The 14,458-nt window shown below is 34.3% G+C and overlaps 1 protein-coding gene across 1 annotated transcript in view; it reads left to right on the top strand.

The window, feature by feature from the left end:
• LOC106882375 (huntingtin-associated protein 1) overlaps positions 1 to 14,458 on the top strand; it is a 52,635-nt gene that overhangs the window by 27,753 nt on the left and 10,424 nt on the right. The window contains exon 5 of the mRNA XM_014933034.2: positions 11,461 to 12,327. Coding sequence (XP_014788520.2) covers positions 11,461 to 12,327 — 867 coding nt within the window. The remainder of the gene's footprint in view (positions 1 to 11,460; positions 12,328 to 14,458) is intronic.

Here is a 14,458-nt window from a genome sequence, read left to right as displayed (position 1 = left end):
TTACATACAAAAATAAGAGGAATGACCAGCGACAGTGGACTCCTATATGCTAGAAATAGATGCCGAATCATCTAACCACGAAGAATATGTTTTCAGTAAAAATTTCAGCGACACAACAGACCGTCAAAGGGCAAGATAAATGAAAAAATACTAAATAAAAAAACGATTAACCTACGTACCATGGTTTCACCTGTTAATATTCACATAAGTAAATATCTGCAGGATCATCAGCGTAGTCTGTTGATTTATAAAATATAATTTCCAGAACTAGACACAGGACGTCCACCCAAAAGGGAGCACGTGTAGAGTTCTACAAATTACATTCAATGTATCCTTTCAAATGTCTTCAATCTGGCGTCCACTAGGAGTTCACTTTTGCTGGTCATTCCTCTTATTTTTGTATGTAATATAATTTTGATCTTCGGATTTTTTTAATATGCTAGACCACTGGTTTTAATTGATTAATATCAATTTCTACCCTTATTATAAAATTATATATACTATATGAGTATATGCATATATATGTACATGTATATACATACCTTCATCTACATGTATATATAGATGCATATCTGGGTACATAATGTTGCCAAAAAAACATGGACAAAATGATAAACAAGGTACAGAAAACACACAGGCCACATAGAGAACATTTCCTTCATCAGCTGCCACCATTATAACACTGGCATTTCGAAGAGTTAGGGCAGGAGGCATCGTTACAATGGTTCTTCCCATGGACACAAATTAAATTTGTTCCATGGAGGAATGTAGTGGCGGACAGAAAACAAGACAGGAAAACGAAACAGTGAAATAAATAAACAAACAAAGAAGGCTATACGGCCAGACATGAAAAAGTATGTGTATATTGAACACTGTGAAGCACGAACTGGAATGAAACGGGACGAGGAATGTACGTGTGTGCTTGGCGGGGCCAAGATATTGAAAAGAATTAGTAGCTGGACATATGTGACCAGCGAGGGGTAGGGAGAAGAAGGGGAGGAAGTAGAATATAAGTGAGCAACGAGGGACAGAGAGAGATAGAGTAGAAGGGGAGAGGTGAAGAACAGCAGAAGGAAGAATGAGAGGGGGAGATAGATACAAAGATAGAAAGAGTTATATAACAAGCTTCTTTCAGTTTCCGTTTACCAAATTCACTCACAAGGCTTTAGTTGGCCTGAGGCTATAGTAGAAGGCACTTACCCAAGGTGCCACACAATGGGACTGAACCTGGAACCTTGTGGTTGGTAAGCAAGCTACTTACCACACAGCCACCCCTGCACTTTTTTTTGGTAGGTGGGATGGAAATGTTTTTTATTGATTGATTTCAGATACCTCAATACCAATTAGATGAGAAGGAATGCAAAAAGGATTTATCCAAAGAGCATCTGGCATAAACATATGACTATTCAAAGGTTTAGAGAAACCTTGGCTATAATCTTCTATTTAAAAAAATTTTCTAGAGATACCATCATCTTCTTCTCCTAGACGTTTGTTTCTTGTTACTTACTAAAACCTGCTACAACTCCAAATAGGTCAGCTGAACTTGCTTTATCTATCTGAAGTGGGTACTTAGATGCTGTGCCATCTCTTTTGACTGAGAAGCCTTTTCATTATCTTCAACAGGAGTGGTTTTCTTAGGATTTTTCAGTTGCTAATGTTGGTTCTTCATTATTTTTCCACTAAGGTTTCATTGTGGGGTCAGCTAGACTAACTACAATCGGATTTAATTTCACCACAGTAGCTTTGGTACCATCAGGTGATAGTTCATCATTATGTTGAATTTCATAAATCACAGTACTGTTCTTATCAGTTTCCTCCTTTACTACATGTTTCGGTTTAGACTTTTTGACAACTCGGTTGCGTTTTGTCAACAATTGATGAAGAAGTTCTTGTTGTTTTCCTTGTTATTGCTCAGGATCTAGTAACTTTTTTCTAGCTGACTCAGATAGATCTGGTGTATCAAGGTATTGAAAATTATTTTCTTAAGCCCTCTGTATCTGTTGCTTGCTTGCTTGGGCTTCCATACTTTCTAGTCAAAGTATTGTATTTCCATAGTAACATTTCTTTGTGTGCTTCAAGATTGGAAACAGGCAGCTTACACAACATTGTTTCAAGAAATTGTAGGATGATAGCAGATTCTAAAAGTTTCAGTGGTGGTGCTGGTAATCCCATTAATACACAAGCCAAATAACCATAAATGTCTTTGTAATTAACACTGTTTGTCTTCTCTGGATTTGTTGGAACATCATTGTTACCAATCAGTGACATTTACTTTCTAATCATGCGCTTTATCACCAATTATGTTATACATCAACTGACCAAAGATTAATACAGTCAATATTCTTGAACTCAGGATTGCAATTCTTATTTTTGTATATGATTCTCAGTGGTGCAACCTTTTGATAAAACAATCAATCTCAAGAGGGGATTTATTTTCAACGATATGTTTAGCATTCTCTTTGATTTCATCAACAGAAAGGCTTTTTAAAGCCTTTGACAAACATTTGCAATCGTTTATGGTCCAAATTGAATGGTCAAAATTTTGCTGGATCTATCGTATAACTCTTTTGGATTCAGGTTTGATTTTAGAAATTAAACGATAGATAAGACATGTTCTTAAATACGACCATTATCTTCAGGTTTGAAGAGGTGAAGTGTTAGCCAACAAGACTAATATATATATACACACACACAAACACATTCATGTATATATAAATATGTTTGTAATATTATTGTCTTCAATAAATATTCTCGATGCCAAGTGTGTGTGTGTGTGTGTGCACATGCATGTATATGTATGTGTAATTAATCTCTTAGCCAACTGCTGTCACCAGTCAATGCGTCTAGAGCACTTGAAAGAACCATGTGTGTGTGTATTTTGATTTGCCTATATACATTTATATTTATATAAGGGGTATTACTACAGAATAATGCCACACATTGGACTTCCCAAAATAAACACATTTAGTACTATGCTGATGAGCAGAGTCTAGATTCATTCTAGTAATTGCAAAGTCGGTCGATACATAGTTGAGTTATTTAAAAGAAAGTTGGTCTTCTTCTGTTGGTTGTTTTTCCTCGCATTCGGTACTAAATGTGTTTATTTTGGGAAGTCCAGTGTGTGGCATTATTATGTAGTAATGCCCCTTATATAAATGTAAACAAATAATTATATTCTTGGGAATAGAAATTTCCCTTATGAATTTTTTTACACACTGGCTTCTTGATAACATTCTTGTAAAAGATTTTTATCCCTTTTTGAATTTATTAATCAAATATATATACATACATATACCACTGACCTGCTATGCCTATCCTGTTCTTTAATACCAAAGCCAGGAATGTATGTGTATGTATTCTTATGATTTTGTTGCTGCTGTTGTTGTTGATGTTGCTTTTTCTCAGTATTATTTCTTTCATCTTTCTAGATATTTTCTTTTTCTTTATTTTTGTTTTGAAAAGTAGTAAATAAATTAGTAAAGACAGGATTTCTAGTAACATATTTCAGGGTGTTTTTTAAACAAGTTTCTTAGTCTCAATGCACAATTGTACAGGGTCCACATTGAAAAGCACAATTTTTCATGGCCCCTGAAAAATTATTGTGGACCCCCAATTTACTGCATTTCATCTGTGGATCTCCAGAAATTTTGTATGGATCCCAGTTGGGAACCTCTGATGTAAAGTATACTGGCCAATTTTTATTTCCAACTACGTAACCTATACTGACCAAATTTTACTCCAAAAGATGATGCAATGAGAGAAAATAACAAAAAATCAGAAATTATTCATTTTGACTCAGTTACCAATTTTGCCTCTCTCCATATAGTACTTCCAAGTGTTTGACAGAACGATGAAAAATATTGGGTTGGTGCATAATTATTTTGGCTTTTTTTCAACAAATTTTATTGAACAAAAACAATAACAATATTTAACAAAAATGTCTTTAAATGATGGTCTGATCATCTGCCAAGCAAATGGGAAGCAGTAATTGAAGCAGATGGTGAATTTGCTCCAGAATAATCATTTAAAGATGTTTGTGTTACATGTTATTATTTTTGTTGAAAAAAAAACTGCAATAATTATGCACCAACCCAATATATGAAAAAATAAGAAAGTAAAAAGGTTCAATTTAATGAAACTTTTGAATATATATGCAATAGTTCTAAAGCTGGAAAATAATGCTTGTAGCTGTTGAGATGTAATTTTATAATTAAAACTAAATTCAAAAGTTTTCTTTACTTGCTTGCTTCATAAAATAAGATCAGTTTAGAAGTAGAAATGTGTGTGCCTTTAAGGTCAAACTCAGTAATGTGTTTAATGAAGGAATTTGGCCTAGAGGCAATAACATTCTTCTATCAGTCTCTATATATACATTCACACACACACACACACACATTGTCAGGAGTGTTCTGCTGTTTTCCTTTTCTTTGTTTTTTTTTTTCTAAAAGCAGCTACAATTAATTCCCTTGAGATTGTAAGTGCTTTGGTACTGGGTATAAACTGCTTTTTAATTGAATTATTTGGTGTCTCTAAAGTGGCAAAAGAGAATCCATTGCATTTTTTTAAGAAGTCAAGATACCTTTATATATATTGAAAGAGAGCCCCTTCCTGCCTGATTGCTAGGAGGTGGGTGGGGGCTGTATTGAATGCTACATACCTTCATAGTAGAGGCCCAGGGTAATTGACCCCTCTGCACCCCTATAAATCCGTTTCTGAATAGAATGACAAACTGTGCCATAGGGTCTTTGTTTTTAAGTGGTAGACTTAATCAATTTCTTGGTTTAATGCTGTCACCCACTTGGATGGTAGACTGAGTCCACCACCCGGTTCGAATCACTACCTGACCTGTGTGTGCCCTTTTAGCAGAGTCCACTCTGTTATAAATTTTTAGGCTAGGTCTTTCATCTAAAACTAACATCCTTCTGCCAGTCTTGAAAGTTTTTAAAAAATGTCATGAACAATGATCTACCTCACCTGACCAAGCCCTTAAAAAGCTTTGTGTGTGAGTTTATTGCATATGGTAGAATTGTAGCTTTTGAATATCATCTTATATATTAGTGAAGGCTTTCATTGAATGAAAAGAAAGAAATATAGGTAGAAATAAGTGTATATAGAAGTTGTTGTTGAAGGTTTTTTACAGACCAAGGAAAACATTACAAACTAATGTGATTTAACCCTTTTGATACCAACCAGCCTGGAACCACACTCAGTTCTGTGATACAAACACTGTATTAAGGTGATCTTAATTACAATCTTGCATCAACATTTCATGCTAATTCATATTCAAAATAGCTACTTAATTTTCATTAATTCTTTATTTTCAAAATTAATTGAAACAAAAAACTTTCTACAAAAATGTGGTAACAAAAGGGTTAGCTTTATGATAAAGTCTTCGGCAAATAATTTCACTACTTTGTATTTCAGTTTTCCTATAGCTAACTATATTGGACTTAACAAATTTAGGTCAAGGAGAGAAGTGATGATGATATTTCAGTTAATGTAGGAAAGAAAGAAAAATACTTGGCAGAAAATAACTTGTTTTATTTGCTTTTATTGATTACTCCATTATTATTGTTTGAGTGCAATATGATTATTTGATTCTTCATGGCACCCTGGGCCAACCAAAGAGTAGGTTTTGTAGGTGGAACCTGAAAGAAACTCTGTGTGTGTGTTATTACCTCCTTAACTTGACTTCATGTTATAATTGAAAATGAAGGACACCACTTGCATGACTGATAATAATTTACAATCTTCTGTGAAAATGTTTGATCATGGGGAATATTGCCTTGCTTAAAAACAAATGGGGGTTTATAACAGGAGGGGCATCTAGCTGTAGGAAATCTCTCAACAAATTCTGTCCAGCCTATTCAAGCATGGAAAAGTGGAAGCTAAACTATAATGAACAATAGCATTGTTGCTTGGCAGTTTCCAACAAATCACTAGTTCAATGCATTTATGATGGTAAGAGTAACAATGAGTTGTTAGTGCAACTCAAGTGAAACAAATACCATAAGAGATATTTGTTTGATAGCTCTTATTTATTAATTTTCTTGCTGATGCTTAATTCTTTCACTGAAAGATTATGCACATGAAAGGCTTTTACCAAATTCCATTCAAAAGCATTGGTCAGCTGAAGGCCATTGTAAAAGACAACTTGCCCAATATGCTGCACAATGAGATTGAATTCAAGCTATATAGTTGCAAATTAAACTTCCTTAACCATGCAGCCATATCTGCATAACTTTTTGAAGCAAGTGATTTTACAGTTGGGTGTTTTTTATATCTTTCTATATGTTGGATATACAGATTCCATAAAGCTGGGATAGACACAGCTGTCTTCTCACAATGTACTTCAACTTACTCCACTAAACACGCTACTTCAATAAATACAAACTTTCAATGATCTCAAGGACTTCCTATAACTTCCATAAACTCTCCACTCCTACCACTTCTTGTCTCAACCAATACACAACACTTTATAAGAGTTCAGCTAGTCCATTTGTCTAATCCCACAGGGGTGTCAATGACTCTTACCACATCTTCTCCTTTGAGATTTACTTCCTGGGGAAATTTGATATTTCTTCCGCTTAGGCAGCGCTTCCAACTGTTCTGCTTGTTTCCTCTTTTTTGTGCTGCTATGCCTAAGTTAAACTTCTTGTGGCATTGGAACATCAAAGGTGTCATAGAGTACTTCCATGTGTATCTCTTTTCTTTTTTCCATATATTTATTTTTTTGCTGGTTTCAATATCTTTTGTGTTTCCAATTTTTGCCTCTTATCATATACGTCATTTTGCCTATTTGTTTTATTACTACTCTGTCTTCCTGACCTTCTCTTCTTTTTTTATATATTTTGAAAAAACACCTTGTCACCTATTATAAAATATTTTGTCATATTTTTAGTGTTTTCCTATTTGTTTTTCTTACTGGTAACAGCTTGTGAAAAATTTCAAGCAAACATTAGTTCCACAGGCGACTTGCCTGAACAAGTGTTTAGGTTTGGTGTTATCCTATAAACCCTCCAGAATTGTGTCAATGCTGCATCATCAACTAGTTTGTTTCTTGATTTCTTTAATGCTCTTTTAAATGTATGCATGAACAGTTCTGCTTGCCCGTTTGATCTTGGGTGATATGGCGGAGTAGAGATGTGTTCAATTGCATACATTCTGCAAAAATTTTAAAACTCATATGTCATCAACTGCGTACTGTTATCAGATACTATGGTGTCCGGGATACCAAGGAGTTCTTGAAGAAATTCTTGAAACATCCTGCCATATTACCCATAGAGGTTGATTTCCTACATCCACATATTTCTGGCCACTTAGTATAACTGTCTACTACAATCAGGTAGGGGTACTGGTTGAAAATAAAAATATTTTTGTTTGTTTTTACATACATTTTTCTATACTTACATGAGTTAGATGAATATATTATTTAGGCAATGTTTTACAGCTAGATACCATTCCTTTGGCTAATACTTACTTGTTTTTCAATTAAGGGATCTTTTATTCCACACATTTTGGATGATTTGTTGACAGAAATGCTTGTGGCTCAGTGGTTTTCAGAGAAGTGCAAATTCACACACACAGTCTTCTTTTAGTTTTCTTCTGCCAGATCAACCCACAAAGCTTTAGTTGGTTCAATGTTGTAATGGAAGACATTTGTTCAAGTGTCATGTAGTAGTACTGAACCCAAAACCATGTAGTTGTGAAGCAAATTTGTTAACTAAACAACCATCCTGTGCCCACTAAGAAGCTATTCCTTGGAGAAATTGCAACTTCAAAACAAACCTAGGTATCTAATTCTTATTTGAATCAACAGCGAGTTCATGCTACAAGTCCAGCCCCATTTAGCTCACTTAATATGAAATGCACATGCACTTTCTCTTTCTCTCTCTGCTGAATATTTTTTTTTTATAGAGTAGTAACTACATGAGTATTGATTTTTCTTTGTATATTTTGGCCCAAATATTGGATTTGAATGTTCTTGAGATGATCATTGCTACTGTTCTGCAATCTTTAACCTGTAATAGAGCAAAATTTAATGGTAACAGGACATACTACCACATTATTGCTGGCTTATTGTTTGGTGCTTGTGTTAACTTCCAACAGCGAGATCATCATCATCACGACACTAATACTAATAACTTACTGTGGATTAGTTGTCACTTATTACTGATAGACGTTCAAGTTCTAACCCATGAAGATGTTTGCAATAGCAAACTGCTCAGGAATACCTGCTCTTTCTTGCTTCTTTCTTAATTTAATCTCAGCAGAATCAAATTAGATGGCTCCAGTACTTTATCTAATATTTTTTTTCCTGAAAAGTTGCAAGCATCATGGCAAGAATACAAAATCAAATCTCTAGAACATATAGCATTTGATACTTTGATTTGTACTTCTGAAACAGGAAATGTGTTGCTAGTATTTATTTTATTAACTACAAATATTTCAAGCATTGGCATCTGTTTCTCTGTCTTTCCTTTATTGTTCTGTTGCTCTTTTCCTTCCCAGTCTCCACTTACATCTAATAAGGTACAGATAAAGCTGCTGTTGCTGCTGATCCAATTAATAATTTCTTCTTTAATTCTTCATTTCAAAAAGCAAATTTGAATGTTATATAACCTGAGACCACACAGTTTTTAACAAGCTGAACATCCTTCCTATTATTAATGATTTAGCCATGGCTGGAGTGATACTTATGAGTTAAGCAAAATGAAGCAATTAAAATACCCATATATTCTATGCAGTGTCTTAAGATGGGATTTATACATCAAGAGAAATACAATAAGTGTAAGGTTATTCTCAAGTAGAATGTTCTAAAATAATAATTCTTTCTAATTTTGGCACAAGGCTAGCAATTTTGAGGAAGATGGCAAGTTGATTACATTGACCCCAATACTTGATAGATACCCATTTTATTCACTCCACCAAAAGGGTGAAAGGCAAAGTTAACCGCAGTAGGATTTGAACTCAGAACATGAAGAGCCAGAAGAAATGCTGTTTAGTGTTTTGTCTGCACTAATAATTCTGCCCACTCACTACATTAACCCTATTGCACTGTGTTTCCAGTATAGTGGGAATAGCCAAAATATTATCTCTACAGGATTCCTGTTAAAGCAGTAATGAACAACACACATAGAAAAAGGAAGATAAAATACTAAAAATAGACAACTAATCACATGGCAGCATTGTAGTCAAGTATGTTTATGACTCCTTGTTAATGATGTCCCCCATTGCTATAGTTTAATTTTGCTGTTAATCAGGAAAAAAATAAAGAAATAGATTTTTGCAATGAAATGAGCATGTGATGATCCCAACACTTTGTCTAGTAAACAAGAAAGGCCTAGGTTCTTTTCAATTGAGAAAATTATTGGTGATATTTTGTTCTTCAGATACAAAGTTTACCCATATGCAGACAATGAAAGTGACCCAGATAATGAAACTGGTCAAATTAATGAAGAAAATAGTGATTTGGATGAAAAAATATGATAGTTGAGAGATAGGTCTGTTATTCTCCTGATTTTTTTTTTTTGTGATTCTATCCATTAGGTTGCTTGCAATCATTACACTTAAGCTGTGTATGCAACTTTTTTTACCCCCCTCAAGAGCCAAGTTAGAGTGTAAAGTTAGACATAAAGGCCCAGGTCTGACAGTTAATAATAATAGTCTCTTATCAATAAAAACATCCTTGCATTTAACAAATTTATAAATAGGCAACTTCTATTCAATTACAGTTTTGGTATTGAGGCTTAAACTATTTATTTAACGTATGTTTTCACTCACAAATTATTGTCCACAGGCTCATTCATGTTACTGATTTAAAATGATATCTCTTCGATGATATTTACATCAGTTGAAATTACTTCAAAGCTATCTAGTTTTGATTAAGTAGTTGATATCATTTGATAGTATCAAAAAAGACAGATAATATAAGAAGGTAAATTGGGATAAGTCTATCCCTTGCAGGGAGAGAGATGTTTTTTTATCTTGATGCTGTATTAAAAAGTGAATCTCTCCAATGAAGGATTTTGCTCATAATATGACTACTTTCATCTCTACAGCATACAAACTTATCTAGACTTATGAACTTTATTACATGACTAGCTGGCCTCGTGCCATCAAAAATGATGGCTAATTGTAGTATTTTATGTATACATAAGGTACAAAATAAGGGACATAATGATCACACATACAAACATTCACATACTTCTTTTGTACACACAAGCATATACTTACATGGAGTTGAAACGCTGTTTGATTTTTCTTTTCAGTGTTGAATGTTCACCATCCTACTTCCATTACACACACACACACACACACACAAACATTCACATACCTCCCTTTTACTTACATATACTCACACAGAGTTGAAACACTGACTTTTTTTCCACTGTAGAATTTACATTATCCCACTACCAGTCTGCCATCCCCTCTTCTGTCCTTATTCATCTATCACCCCTTTCTCTCTCATTCATATGTTGTGACAGAAAAACACAAGTATTATTATAGTAGATTTTCGTTGATATAATCCACACCAAGCTTTTTTTGATTCTGGATTTTTTATGTAATAAAGGGAAGAATGCAATATTTTAAACCATTCTATATACTAAAAACATGTTCCACTACCATTCACTTTTCACTGTTTGCACACAATCACATTCTTCACATGTAGCCTAGACAAATTTTGGTAAGCATGAATTTACATCTATGAACAGGAACCTTGAAACATTCTGCCATGGGAACTTTGTCTTGATACTATAGATTAAGACTATAGTAAACGTGTCATGGAAACATATTCATGTTATACTCATATGTTCATGAACAACACAACTAAACTCATCTTCCAAACTCAACAGCTACTAGGTTTGGTCATCTATGATGATTGCATCTCAGAAGCTGGACTTCCTCCTCAGAACCAGAAAAAAGCCACTTGATTGATAGGCAACTTTTCATTCACTAACACACTGCACAAGCATTGATGTATTATATTCTCTTTATGTCTCTTTGAATGTTACTTTAATAGTTTCTGCTTTTCTAAACGAGTATGTTGTCTACTACCCATGTTCACTGAATTTACCTGTCTTTCTTCCAAATATTTTTCATCCCCTATACCCCTTACTAAACACTTTTGCTTGTTTATTTCTATCCAGAACTGTATACCTCTAGGGTTCTTTTCTTTTAAGTTAATTCAAACTGAGCATTAATCACATTGACATCAGAATTCTGAGGAGGCATACTAGCTCAGATTAACTAATTAAAAAAAAAATGCTTTCTCTTAACAAAATGGAATAGGAAACAGATTTTTTTTTTTCTTGTAGTTATTTAAATTTTCTATTCATTTTGTATTTCAAAATTAGTTTTTATTCACTGGAATAAGACTATAATTTCCCTGTATATGATTTAAGCATTTCACTGAAAATATTTTCATTGTTGCATTTTGGTTTTGTAATGACTTCACAGGTGTCAATCATCAGCATTTAGTACATCTACAATGAAGAATATGAAAGGATATGCTCATGTAAATAAACATTCTGAAAGAAAGCGTCCCAGAGTTTTGCATAGAAAAATGTCTTCTACTATCAGCAAGGCAAATAATTTGTTAGGCTACTCAAATTGTCAATATAGCCAATTAGAAGTTCCATGCGATGCCCATATGAATGACTGTTCCACTGATGTGAATCCTGTATCTGAAGACAGCCAATCCACTGAAGAAAGTTCTGTGTCCAAAGATAGGCAATTTACTGCTAATGATACCACTTCACAAAAAGAGTGGATTTCTAACATGGAAAATAAAAATATAGATTTTGGGAATATCTTAAGGTTAACTTTTAAAAGGCCTGACAAAAAGTGTTCTGAAAAGGTTTTGCAGGCAGACAAACCTAAAACCAAATGTCAGTATGAAAAATTGAGCTGGAATGTTAAATCAAATTCAGATGTTAAAAATAATTTGAAGAATTTAAATAAAGACTATATCACTGAAGAAAACATTTCGAGCCAAAAACATTTCGACTATTCTGCCTTGCAGCAACCAGTAACAACTGTAAAAGGCAGTGATTTCGTTTATGGTATATCACCAATACCAGAAAATGTTTCTGGCAGGTATAGTTTTGCAGTACCTCGGATTGCATGGAAATCACTTGACAAACCCATGCACACCAACTTGCCGTATCAAACTGTTTCTTCATTAGACAAAAATTGTAATCCTGTTAGGAAAATGTTGCCTCAGTATTATAATCGGGGTGTAGATGCTGCTGTAATATCAGCTGAAAATACTCGTGAAATGAGGCAACACTCCACCACTAATACAGGTGTTTTCCAGCAAAACAAGTAAGTTTCAATTTCTAGTCTCTTTCAAAGAGTTACAACTGACAATTTCTACTCTGTATTGTATAACATATAACAAATTATTCAAACTCACATTTTTTATATTTATCCTTTCATCTTGCAAATATATTAAATATGCATATCTGTAAAGTTTTCTCATTTCCTATAATTTATATACTTGTATCTACAAAATCTTGTAAGTTTTTTAAATTTTTTAGCTGTATTTAAATGAAAGCCTGGCAGTCATTCTATTAAAATCAGTTTTTTTTTCTAAACCATTGACTTTTAATGTTCTATAATGGCTACACTTTTTTTTTTGTGTCTTTTACTGTTAGTATCCTTTTGTATGGGGATACAAGCTGTAAAATCTCATGTTATAACACCTTGGTTCCTCCTTATTTCATTAAAAAAGGAAAAAAAAAGAAAGAATTCAATATTATTATAGGCCAAAAATTTGGAAGGTGGAATTAACAAATGACATTGACTCCTGTACTTGACTTGTACTGTATGTTATTGCTGCCAGAAAGATGAGAGAAAAGATCCTTTTTAATCAATGATTTGAACTTTGATTACAAAGAGTCTGAGCAATTACTCAAGCTATTTTTTCTGATTTCCTAATGATTAATGCCAATCCATTTTTCTCAGAAAATTGTACCACTGGTAAGAACCCATGTCAATTCTTGTCTGTGCTTTTCACTAATTGAGTGGTAAACCTGACAGATTTAACCTTGCCCTACCACAATGACCTAAGATGTATTTAATGGAGGTCACTATTGGAAATACTCTTTGGGCACATTTTTTTCTAGATACATTTATCTGCTAATGTTTAGGTTAAATATCCACTGCATCTATCTTACCGGTTGTGCAGAGACTGTGAGAAGGCATCTGGCTTAATGGCCAAGGTAATTGGCTCATTATTGTAAGATCATGAGTTCGATTCCTGGTAGCATGTTGTGTCCTTGAGTTAGATACTTTTTTTGTTGCTCCAGTCTACTGAGCATTCTGTGTCATGCTGAATCGCTCAGAGAACTACTTTGAGGATATACATGTCTGTGGAGTACTCTAACCAATGGAAAGCTGGGCAGAAGAGACTGTAAAATGTCATGGGTATTGTCCCTTCTCTGCTGATGAACTAATAAAAAAGGTATCCAATTAATATTACTGGAAAGCTCTATTTTGCACTTTTTTTTAGACAGATCAGTGGTAAGCACTATAACCTATTATTTTGGGGTTGCTGCTGTTTCACTGAAGACTGTCTTCCTTTGTAGGTGTGTATCTGGTTTTGGTAACTTATCTGATTAGCTTATGTGCCAATTTCTCTTTTACAAAGCCTCTTTCCCATTAAATATAAACTAGCAGATATACCTGGTCTTGCTCAGGATTAAAATAGCATAGTTTTTTTGTTTTTTTGTTTTACTTGTTTCAGTCATGTGACTGCGGCCATGCTGGAGCACTGCCTTTAGCCAAACAGATTGACCATGTGATTTATTCTTTGTAAGCCTAGTACTTATTCTATCAGTGTCTATTGCCAAACTGCTAATTTATGGGAACGTAAGCACAGTAACATCAATTGTCAAGCAATGGTGGGGGTACAAACACAGACACACACAAAAATATACACATATGTATGACAGTCTTCTTTCTACACAAATATTGCTGACCTTCAAGAACATTGTGCACTCTAGGACTAATATTTTGCATTTGTGGCTCCGTTGGTGGCTAATGAGCCCTGCTCTTGACAAGCATACATGACTACAAACATTGCAGATCAAGCTTTCCCCATTCACTACACCAGCCGTGCTGGATACGTGCTCTCTCAAAAGTGTCGACCCCACCTCCTTAACCTGCTTCCTCCATCTGTGGCGATGACAGGCATTGTTCTCCCAGTCAGTTCCCGGAAAAGTGGGCTTATCCCTTTGTTCATTCTCACAATTGTTTCACTAATCAAGTAACAACAATGCAAAGTATGTAGCCGTTAAAACGGTTTTTGTGCATTTACAGAGAATACCAAACTGTCTTACACAGGATCTTGTTTTTATTATTTTATTTTATTTTATTATGTGCCCTTTTAAAGCCTAGCCAGGCTCATGGGCCCGGTTTCCTGGTTTCTATGGCGTGTCACCCCCCCCCCCCC

Source organism: Octopus bimaculoides, chromosome 20, assembly GCF_001194135.2.
Source record: "Octopus bimaculoides isolate UCB-OBI-ISO-001 chromosome 20, ASM119413v2, whole genome shotgun sequence".
In the NCBI taxonomy this organism is placed as follows: Eukaryota; Metazoa; Mollusca; class Cephalopoda; order Octopoda; family Octopodidae; genus Octopus; species Octopus bimaculoides.
This window is presented reverse-complemented; position numbering and strand designations above follow the sequence as displayed.